This window comes from Hermetia illucens, chromosome 5, assembly GCF_905115235.1.
Source record: "Hermetia illucens chromosome 5, iHerIll2.2.curated.20191125, whole genome shotgun sequence".
Taxonomy (NCBI): domain Eukaryota; kingdom Metazoa; phylum Arthropoda; class Insecta; order Diptera; family Stratiomyidae; genus Hermetia; species Hermetia illucens.
Genome location: NC_051853.1, coordinates 70,621,110 through 70,633,290, shown reverse-complemented (window position 1 = coordinate 70,633,290; position 12,181 = coordinate 70,621,110). Strand labels below are relative to the sequence as shown.

The 12,181-nt window shown below is 38.7% G+C and overlaps 1 protein-coding gene across 1 annotated transcript in view; it reads right to left on the bottom strand.

Moving 5' to 3' along the window:
- LOC119658130 (doublesex- and mab-3-related transcription factor A1) overlaps positions 1-11,705 on the bottom strand; it is a 28,394-nt gene extending 16,689 nt beyond the window's left edge. Inside the window, exons 1-2 of the mRNA XM_038065399.1 lie at positions 11,558-11,705; positions 4,353-4,737 (exon numbers count right to left, since the gene is read on the bottom strand). Coding sequence (XP_037921327.1) covers positions 4,353-4,731 — 379 coding nt within the window. The 5' untranslated portion in view covers positions 4,732-4,737; positions 11,558-11,705. The remainder of the gene's footprint in view (positions 1-4,352; positions 4,738-11,557) is intronic.
- Between the last annotated feature and the right edge of the window lie 476 nt (positions 11,706-12,181).

The following is a 12,181-nucleotide window of genomic DNA, read 5'->3' as shown; positions in this document are numbered from 1 at the left end:
CATCAAGGGGATTTAGGTACAATACCTGTAGCTGACAATATTATGGGAACTACAACCACCCGCTCGAGATTTCCCAAGCCAATCGCTCATAGTTCACCTTCTTCTCCACGTATTTCCGTTCAATTTTGCTATTATGGGGGATAGCAACATCAATAATATAAGCGGAGCGACCCGTCTTGTCAACTAACAGTACGTCAGGCTTGTTGTGTAGAGTGTGGCGATCAGTCAGAACATGCCGGTCCCAATACATGCTGTAAGCAGAACTATCAAGTACTGCTTGCGGCTCATATCGGTAAACCGGACATGTCCCCGTGATCAGCCCATGCTTGTATGCAAGGTTTTGATGGATGACCTTACGTACAGCATTATGCCTGGTGATGTATTGCACCGGTGCCATAACAGTACAGCTAGAAATGAGATGGTCCAACGTCTCTAACGCCGAACCACACATTCTGCACTGGTCGTTCTCCACCCGTTCTTTCATGATGAGCTTTTTATAAGCTCGGGTGGCGACCACGCCATCCTGAATGGCACACATGAACCCCTCCGTCTCAGCACACAGCCATCTGTTCGACAAATGCAAATCGACAAATGGCTGCCAAAGACAATTCACGTGTTTACCGTGCATTGCCTTCGACTTCCATTCATCGATCCGCTCTTGGTCCGACTTCACCCCACTCAGAGGATTGAAAGATCGATCCTTCAAGTTAAGTATCTTTTTAGGTACTCGGTTATTATTGCTTTGCAGGGAGTTTTGTCTTTTTTTCGAAAAATTCACCGGCTCCAAATGAAGTTAACAGCATATTCACATTATTCGCCAATCACCAGTTGTGAAAGTAACACACTTAACAAATTCAGAGTTGCCAGCTCCACCAGGGCATTCACATTTCCTTTTCTTTTCTGAAGAAAGGTGAAACAGTAGCTGAACCTTATCTTCCTCAAAAAGACAGTTAGCAAATTATATCATTAGGTCGACTAGCAATCTGGCTCCCGTTCAAAAATGAAACAAGTCGGGAAACTGGAAGTTTGACGCTTCAGGTATAAAAGGTTTTGTGTTTCCCTAAGTGAGAAGCATAACGTAGTTCTTCATTGGTTGACAGCATTGGCTTGAGATATTTAGATTACTCAGTGCTGTCAGCTTCAATAACCTGCCTAGAACTGAGCGAATTAAACATCTCGGGTCAATGTTATCAACCAATGGAGAAGTGCGTTTTGAAATTGCTTCAGGCATTGATGCGACCTGGATGAAGTGGCATTCGACAACTGGTGTTCTTTGTGATCGACTTATCAGCGAACGTCTCAAATCTAAAATTGCCCACAATAGCGTCCGTCTGCCGCTGTCTATAGTTCTGACTGCTGGTCGCCTATAAAAGACAATGAAAGGCGTCCTGCGGTAATGGAGACGAAAATGTTGCATTGGACTGGTGGCGTGACACGTTTTGATTACATCCAAAATGGGGGTTGCACCAATCGTGGAAAAACTGCGAGTCAGGCTTTTTCGATGATATGGCCACGTAATTCGCGTTAACGCGTTAACAATATTGATCTGAACATCGAAGTCAATGGTAAGCGACCAAAACGACGGCCGAAACAACGGTGGCTTGATACGCTGGATGGGCATTTAAAAGCCTCGAAATTGCATCCAGATCAGGCATTTGATAAAATAAAATGGCGAAACCGATCACGACGAGCCGACCCCGCTTGTGAATGGGACAAAGGTTGAAGAAAAAGAAGAAGATGTGAGGAGCGACGAGTGCATAACAACTCCGTGTCACATAGTTAAAAACTCCATTGCCCTCTAGTTTTTAGAAAGCGATTTAAATAAATCATTTGATGGAAAGCCCTGTATTGATAATAGTCAACTTCATACACTCCACACTCTGAGTTTAATATTATTAGCAAATGCGAAGAATTTAACCTACAACACATATAAGCAAGTCGAGAAACCGGAAGCTGGACGCTTCAGGTACGAAAGGTTTTGTGTATTTCTAAGTACGTAGCGCGTAATATGTGCATATATTATGTGAGAGTATCGACTTGCGGGTGATATTGACATTCATAGTCTTGAATTTGCAAAGAAGCAACAACTTTGACGTATTATAATTTTGTTAGTAATAGTGCGATTTTCACCAAACTTGCTAAGACTATGCTCTATACCATGGCCTATATCACTACTAGAATGATTTTAAGGGGGGTTTTGCAGCCAATCACTAAAAATTATAGTGATATATGGAAGGTATTTCGGAGCCCAGGCACCATATAGTGGCAGCCTCCTGATTTTTTTCAGATTTTTTGATTGGGTAGTTTCTGAGAATGGCCCCCTTAAAGAAATAATCACTTTCAACCCTTCTAACAAATGTCAAAACTAAGACCGGCTTCGAAAAGTACTAAACGAGACCTTTAATTTGATATTCCACATGACTACATTTGATGAAAAAAAAATTTACACCCCCAATTTGGATGTATGAGGACCCCCCTTAAATTCAACGTAAAAGGATGTAACTCACTGTATGCGAGAGCGTTCACAGTTCCCACCTTTCTACCAAATGTGGCGTCAATCGCTACAACCGTATCCGAAAAAAATGCGTGTGACGGACAGACTGACAGTAAACCAATTTTAATAAGATTTTGTGTTACACAAAACCTTAAAAAGGGCTAGGGAGAAGTAGATTCTTCATGAATGGAATTTTAATATTTCATTCGAATGTCAATTATTTTCGTTAATTATCACGTGAACATCTTATTTGTATGGCTTAGGATGCAGTAAATTCGCACAAAATTGATAAGTTTAAACTGTTATAACTTTGACACTAATTTTCATAAAACTTGGCATGTGTATGCACGAGGCTGTCTTCTATGTGCAAAATTCAGTACACCTAGGATGAACTTAACGGAAGTTTTTCAGTAAATTTCTGAAAGTTGGTAATATACTATTAGTAAGCTTATTTGAGCAGATATCGGAATGGGACATATTTTGAGACCTAGACTTTATCTAAGCGCACCACCCTGATTTTTTCGGATTTTTAGGTTAGGTAGTTCCCGAAAATGAGTCCTGTCTCATTTTGACTGCGTACATTTTGATTCCTCACTCGCGCACTTTGCAATTCACGACAAAGTTGCGGAAAGTACTAATCGAAACCTTTTACTTGATACCCTACACGACTATATCCGATGAAAAAAATTTTTGAATCCCCCCTTTGCACGTATGGGGAGCTCCTCTCTAAACTCCACCTAAATTTATGGGATTGCATAGTTCCCATCTGGCCACCAAATTTCGTTCGGATCGGTTTAGCCGTTTTGGAGATAAGTGTGTGTAACAGACAGCCAGACAAACGGACAGTGAATCGATTTTAATAAGGTTTTATTTTACACAAAACCTTAAAAGATGGCAAAAATTTGATGCATGATCCGTTAACACTATCATTTGGGCCAACATTTGTAAGGTTGTTCAATATCCGTATTCACTTCTTTACTGATTAATTAAAGGGCATACGACAAGTACAGTTTTGCTGCTAGGGTAGCTTAACGCAGACTCAGAATAAGAGTATTAACGCACTTATTGATTTCATACTTGTGGGGTGGCACCAAAAGCAATTCCGATAAAGTGGTTAGGAAACTACAATAATTCATTATCTGATGTTTCCTCATGGATAAAAATACCATTTACAAACACTCTCTATTTATATTCTTGGATCTACTTTTATTTGTCTACAAGCGACAAGTGGTTGAAAAAGAGGCGGAAATATTATATCAAAGTCCTCAGGGAGTAAAAGTTGTATTTGCTCTACAGTTTTCACCTAGTTTTCTCGAGAAAATCCGGTAATGTATTTCGAATAAGATGTTATAATAATAGACATTTAGTCTTTTCAACTACTAGAGTATCAAAAATTGTAAAATGAACAGCAAAGCAGACACTTCTTGCACAAAAAGTCGATAAACTTTCCATTTTGCTGCATAATGCAAACAATATGTTGGCCACTTGCCTGCTCGGGCTCTGAAATCTCGCAGACTCTTCTGCTCTATATTAAGTTGACTTCTGACACGTCCTGGGGAGGATGATGCATTATTCATTCGGTTTTATTATAGTGGAGCCTGTCGAAGCTCTTGAGAGTTGAAAAGCGAGACAGGAATAAGGTGACGAGCATTAAAATAATTTTAGAAGGAGTTACTCTATAATCCATGCAGGCCACTAGCATTTAATACCGTATTGAGGTTCAGTTTGCATAAGTGCTTCTGCCAAAGAACTTTGTCTACAATTGGAAGGTAACTTTGCCGTTATGGAGAATAAAGTTCGTGCTATTTCTGCACTTGAGCATGAAAAGCAAATAAAACAATTCAAACATTCATCTTACCTTCAAACAAATCACGTGCCGCTGCTGACTGTTGTAGATGTTTAAGATGCTTCTGGTATATCCTTTTTTGTGCGATGAGTGCTTGTATTGTTTGAATGGCGGTACTGGAATTGCCATTTAGATCCTCGGATGATTGTTGACGTCGAAGAGCCACTTGGGCTGCCATCACGCGTTGCCTCTCGACCACAAGTTGGCAATTTGGGCAACAACATTCTCGCCATCGGCATAATTTCTTATGTCCTTTGAGACATGAAATCACCCCGTGATTACGACATCGTGCGCATTTCGGTGTACGAAGGACACGACGGCCTTTTTGGTCATGGTCTTTCGTTTCAATCAGATCAGAGAAAACTTCCTCGTCTGAATAATGAGCGGTCATGGTGGTCTGTTGATGATAATAAAAATGAAATTATAATGAGAAATTTTCTAATTCACTGTGGTTATGTTATAAGTGTCCTTGTAATCGTAATTATATTTTCAGTAGGGGGATCATAAGGGGAGGATGAGAGCAAGATAATTGATAATGATCAATGATGAGGATTTTATCGGCCTATGGGGAGGTGGGGACGATTGCTTGTTTGGTGTTCTTTTATTTAACAAAGGATATGCTAAAGGATTTAATTTATAAATTTTCTATCATTACTTGCTTCAATGGACCATTGTATTCCGTTTGGTAATATAATATAATGGCCCAATAGCGTCCTCTATGACGCTATTAGCTGTTTCATACTTTTGGAAAATGCAATATGCTCTTTTCAGGTTCATTGACACTGCGTCGGTTTTAATTTTTAAAATAATTTAATAATAATAAAGTAATGAAAGCAATTAAGGTGGCTACCCACGCAATGCCAAAATTTAAACTTCTTAATACTTTTGAAGTCTCTCTGATGAGGTAACAAGTCTACAATTTTATGTCTAGAGGTCATTGCGGGGATTACATTTTAAAACAATTAATAATAGCAAATTTGATCGACGGTTTAGAGTTTTTTTCAAAGAATCCCAAGTCCATCCTTTTCCAGTGGTAAAAAGTTGGTATAAACTATAAAGCAGAATACTGAAAAAATCTGAACTTGAAATGGAAAATTCTGCAATCTATTTGGAAAAGTCTGAATTTAACTTAGGAAAGTCTGAAATTAGTTTGGAAAATTCTGAATTGGTTTGGAAAATTCCGAATTTAACTTGCAAAAGGGGAGTCGGCTGAAAGTTATGTTTCGCTTTTCTTTTTAAAGGTTTTGTTTTCAACCAAATCTTATTCAAACCGGTCTACGGTCTGTCTGTCTGTGTGTCTGTCACATCCATTTCCTCAGAAATAGTTGGTTGTTTTGATTAAATTTGGATGAAAGTGGGAACGGTGAATCGCCTTGCATGCAGTGAGTGGGTAACATCATTCTATGTTGCAAAAGGGGAGTGTAAGTTTTTTTTTCATCGAATAGTGTGGTATTAAACGTCTCAGGTCTCAATCAGTACTTTTCCAAGCAGATTGATAGATTGTTTTGACATTGATTGTAAAGTGGGGGAGTGGGCGGTCCGAAGAGGATCATTTATTACAAGGACCCGTTCTCATAAACAACTCAGCCTAAAAATCTGAAAAAAATCATGGTGATCTATGCACATTATATTTAGGCCTCAAAATATTCCCCGTTACGACATTGCTTCAAATAAAGTTAAAGTTGAGTTCATCCTAGATCTGTAAAACTGCAGTATAATGGAAAGTTTGGTGGAAATTCTGGTATTATTAAAGAAAGTTATAGTAGGGCAAAGTTGGTCAAAGGTCAAATTACTACTCCCTAGGAGACAAAATGTCAGTACTACGTCGAATTGAATATCGAGTAAATTCAACGAAAATGTTGCTCTCTATGGTTCTCAGTGTTGCTCGATTATAAAAAACAATGAACGGTATCTTGTGGTAATGGAGGCGAAGATGTTGCGTTGAACTAGTGGCGTGACTCATCTTAATCATATCCGAAATGAGGATATCCGCGATCGGCATTGGGTTGCAACAATCGTAGGGAAATTGCAAGAGAGACGTCATGAATGGTGTGGTCATGTACAAAATTCGCTCTAATGGGAATTTACTTGCCAAGATTGGTCTGAATTCGCGCTAATGAGAATTTACTTTAAAAAAATATTAGGCGATGACGGCTTTACGGTTTTTTTACCAGGGAAGAGGCAAATCGTCGGACGTTGCCTCACCTCTGCCCATCGAACATCGAAGTCGATGATAAGCGACTGACAGGCGGCCGAAACAACGGTAACTTGATACACTAGATGGGAATATGAGAGCCAGATCAGGCCTTTGAATGAAATGGCGTAACCGATCACGACTAGTCGACCCCGCTTGTGAACAGGACAACGGCTAAAGAAAAAGAAGAAGATTCACTACGTGCTATATATAAATGGAACCATTGTGTCGCTAATTATTCTTACGGAAAAAATCAACAAAATCTTTCATACTTGAAGCGCTGATTTTCCGGTTTTCGACTTGTTTCTTTTTTAGTTGAACAGGGCAAGGCAGAATTTTGAATTATATACAAATAGAAGAGTCGTAAATAAAGTCTTTATTTCCTTTGGTTTCCATTTATGTTTCCATTGCTTCGTTAAAATGGAGTAGGGACACTAACTAAACAAAAACTAAGGCCGTCTCATAAAGAAAGAGGCCCTGTAGGGCTTTTGTCAGAGAGGGCTTATCAAGATATCTTCGTGTTAAGTTTGAAGACGTCGGAGACTTGCCTAAGATTCATATTGTTGAATCCATCAAACTGATTTTTCAAATTTTTAATTTAGTAATAAATTTCCCTCTTTCTGTGGGATCCATAGTAAGAAAGGCACTCCAGCGGCCTTAGCTTTTTTCAAAATAAATTTTGTCGCCGTAGCAGATCAAATCAAATGCTTGGTTGGGTAAATTTTTACGATCTAAGCTTCCAGACGAGAATGGATGCCATGACTCCAAAAGCAGGCTTTGTTTCCACCATTATAAACCCAGGCCCTTGGTGAGCTAATTGGTCAGCGTTTATATTATCAATTATGAATTCGTGTCCTTTCATTCTCATTAGGATCACTTCGTTTAGTTCACACTAAATCAGCACGTGGCATCTTAATATTGTGTTTCTGCTCAGTGCGCTAATTATTGGTGGCGGCCAGTTTATCATGGGCTTTCTTCTCCTAAAACAGAAAAGCGTCATCGCTGGCTGGAATATGTTCATAATCTGCCTATTCTATTCCGAGATAGAGAGAATATATAATCTCTGCAATATTATCTTGGACATGCTTTACACTTCGACTTTCCTAAAAGTAAATTACATTTTCAGAAACCACGCCCGGCTTAAATGTGGTGCATAATAAAAATAAATCATTACGCACTGAGTGCTCAGAAGCTAAGCCTTTCCGCTCTCCCCCCTCATAAAACCATGTGGCGCATAAGGAGCTTTCATTCAAAAAACTAGCTGATTTCGACTTGGAATCGAATGAAGGCTCTAGCAGTTGAAGAACCGAACACGCGATGGACTTTTATCAGACATGCAGAGCTAGTTCAGAGCAATATCTAAGATACATTATTGCGATTGTGATGCTATTATTAGAGATTTTATTATCAAGGTCTGCCTTGCATAAGTCAACCCATTCGCCAGAAAGGACAAAAATTCAAAGTTTCTATCAGAAACGAAAGCCTTAATTAGCAAATGTAAGAATGGGTCTCTCAGTATGCTGCAAGTCCAATTACCGAAAAAGACACACACCCTATGGAAGGTGTCGAAAAATGTATCTAAAGAGACCTAGAAAACAAATATCATTCATTAAATACGAAAACAGGATGTGGATTAAATCTGTAAAGAGAAAGGCAAACATATAGAAAGTACCTTCTAGCCCTGTGGTTAAGTAAAATGCAGTAATAAGCAGGAAGAAATTGTACTCTAGTGAGGAGTGAACAGAGGTCATTTTTATCGGCATGTCACGATTAATCAAATTCTCTGCTGTTAACATCTCCGCAAAGAAAAGCAGCAGGATCACTCTTAAGACCATTCGACATCAACAACGGTCTACGACAAGGGGATGCCCTATCATGCGTCCTCTTTAACCTGGCCCTCGAGAAAGTGATCCGTGATGCTGATGTAAATGCAAGAGGTACAATCCTCTTTAAGTCCACCCAACTACTGGCCTATGTTGACAATATCCACATCATGGGAAAAACTACCTGAGACGTACAAACTGCCTTCATCCAGATCGAGCAGGCGCCGAGTGGCGCGAGATCTTGGGCTGCACATCAATGAAGGCAAAACAAAATATATGGTGGCAACGTCAGCACCGAAGACGAACCAACCAACAATATCAAACCGCACTGGTCAAACAGGAAGAATAAGGATAGGAGAATACAACTACAAACGGTCTCAAGTTGACAATTTCTCCTATCTAGGGTCGAAAATCACAACCGATAACAGCTAAGATGATGAAATCCCCGCACGGTTGTTGTCAGCCAACAGAGCTTATTTCAGCTTACAAAAACTGTTCGGCTGGAAACGTCTCACCATAGGGTCAAATCTCTTACTGTACAAGACAATGATCTTGCCAGTCCTCATGTATTCCTCGGAAACTTGGGTTCTTAGCACGAAAAATTGCGTTCGAGAGAAGAATCCTCCGAAGAATTTTTGGCCCCTTACATGAGGATGGATGATTCCGTGGCCTACACAATGACGAAATCTAAGAGTGTGAATAAAATCCGGCTCAATAGGTTACGGTGGGCGGGTCACTTAATCCGTATGGATGAGGATGATCCCACCCGGAAAGTCTATAAGGGCAATATTTGTGGAAGAAAAAGAAGACGAGGCAGACCTTGCCTAAGATGGAGCGATGGCGTAGGTCAGGACGCCAGACAGCTTTTAGGGATATCGAATTGGTGGACCTCGGCGCAAAACCGGGATGTCTGGAGTTCCTTATTAAGCCAGGACTAGACCGGATACCGGTTGTTGGGCCGTTGATGATGAAGAAAGAAAAAATATTCATTTAAACTGTAAAAGATATAAAAACGATCTTTATGATAAGAGAGTTGTTATGATTGAAAGGAGAATATGTGGCATTTCATTTTGAAATATATCTCGTTAAATGCTGCTTTCCGCTAGGTATTAAATGATCCATCCTGATGATCCACTTGTAGACTATGTGTTTGGTATATCATAAATAACGTGAGTAATGCTGGCTTTCGAAGCATCAACTGAAGTCATCACTAAAGCTTAGAGCGATATTACACGATCTTGGTGCCAATTTACCGAGTCAAAACATGAAATCAAGCACTCACCAAAATGATCCCCCAATAAGTTCATCGTTTCTCACGTTGTATGGCAAGTGTCGCCATCTTGTTGAACCAGAAACTTATTAAGATCACGGGCTTTAATTTCAGATAGCAAGTAATCTCCTGCCGTGATTCAATAGCGGTCACCATTGACAGTTACGTTCTGTCTGGTCTGTCTTTTGATGAAATAAGGACCCATGTTTCCACCAGTCCATAAGCAGTAGGAGTAGTGGTAGCTCTTGAATCTCTTAGGGCCGTTCATTAGCTCATATATGGAAATTTGTTTACTAACTATTGAGACAGAAGTGCATCGATTATGTGCATGGATTATGTGCATCAATTGAACGCTGATTTTCATAGAACAGCTGAAGAGTTTGGAAACGTACAACGTCAATCTTTTCATGAGAATTTCTCAAACAGTACTGAGTTACGCGTGATCTGTCAAAAAAACCTAAAACAAGTGAAATGCAACAGCGAGCTGTATATTTTATACAACGAACGAAGGTTTGCCACACATATCAAACCCAGTGGGCTAGGAGCTCATTAAAATACGAGGTAGAAGGTAGATAGCTGCTTAAAATATTCTGGAACAGATAAGTGGACTCAGTAGACAACGTGAGCCAAACCCAGCTTGGCTTCATCAATTAAAGATCGGGAGACCAAGGGCTGACATTGGACTCTAGCGTCATTCAGAATTTTTAAGATTAGAGAAAACAAAAATTCGAGTAATCCTTTTGAATGACAGGAAGACTTTCACTGGACAGGAAGAAAGGCACTTTTTGTTTCCGCGGAGAAAAAAAAAAGAAAAACAAATTTTTAATTGCAGGTATGATTTTTTATTGTGTATTTTAATGTTAATTCGGTGGGAGAGGGTTTCTGATTGCTGCCCGTAAGCAAGAAGACATCTACTATAAGTTAAAAAATTAGGCTACTAATAATAAGTAAGTTAGATGAAAGGTGAATAAATATAAATGAGTTGAACACCGGAAGCTTAGTGCTCCAAGAATGAAACGTTTACTTCGATTTGATTAACATTTTGCTGCTGATGTACGAGGATGCAAATTTACGCGTAAAAGATAATTTCAATCTATTATAACTTTCCTAATAATAGCAAAATTTCTACCAAACTTTCCAGTGTTATCCTGCATGCTATGGTATGTTTTATTTTGTGATTCTAGGATTAACCTAAAGGGGTTTCCCGTAAATTTACAAACCATAGGAATATATATTTTAGACTCTATTTAAACGAATATCGGAATAGAGAGAATTTGTTTTTTCTTTCCAAGATTCTCTGCAGGACAGTTCATAAGAACAATCCAGTGATTGAAAATGCACGTGATGGTTTTTTCCACAAAACTTTAACAGGATATAGTAGTATGTCGTACATAGGATGCGATGGTGATCAATATAGTTTCATTCTCTATCCAAGTTTCCGATACTGTGTGTATTTAACTACACTTCCAACTGATTATGTAACATTACCCCGAACTTATTTCCCCTTTGATGAATGTAGCGCTATTCAGATAAGGCCTCCATGATCCTAATTGTAAGTCAAAGGCAGCAATAATATGTAAATCTCCTCTCAAAGACTTTTATTATTGTGGGCGATATTAACAATTTCAAGTCCCTGTCTGATCGGTTTCGTTAAGAATATTTCCGTTAGACCTTGTGGGTTTATCACAAATACAAGGTTCTTTGAATGAGTGGAATCAGGATTTTCTAATTTAGCGAACCTAATTTCTATTTCTTTTCATATTTTTCCCATTCCTCTATAGCTTGTCAAATGTCGATTCTTGCAATTTTTATAATTATTAACCACTTTCAAATAGTGGAATATTTTCATAGAAAAACAATAAAAAATCCTTTAGCTATAAAAGAATTTCGTACAACCGTATCACTTTTTTCTTATCTGCATAACACTTACAATTTCTTATATTGTTACTAATTTACACTGATCTTTAAATTAATGACACACAATTTCCACTGAACACAAAAAAAAGTTTCACCAACAAAATATTCGATTATAAAAGATACATCAAAGGAACGTTCCCACTTTTTCTTCCGATCAAACAATTTCGATATACAGTTTATCCTCGTTCGCTGGGAGATCAATGTCTACTGTCTGCATCATAATCTTAGTACTCTTTCTTTGCTCAAAATGAAGAAGATACTTCTCAGACATGAAGCATCTAAAAATAGATATCAGATCAGTAATTTTAGGGGATAATTTTGAACTAGTGGGTGGTGCATTTGAAGTAAGTTCTTAAACAATTTATTTTGCTTTCATCTTACTGGCAGATGGTGAATGTTAAAGGAGTCCAATTAATGAGAGGGAGGTGTCCTATGTGCTGGAAAAAATGGAAGATGCGGTTAGTGATATCTATGCTAGTAGAAGGAAAAAGGTGTTAAAGGATACTCATCTGAGAAACCGATAGTGGAAACGTGGTGGGTTATAACTTTGTTTTTATTTTCTGAGTACAAAAGGAGACTTTTTGTGGCATTTGCGAAGGGAATCTAACTTAGATTCACAGTGGCAAGTGGATGTCAT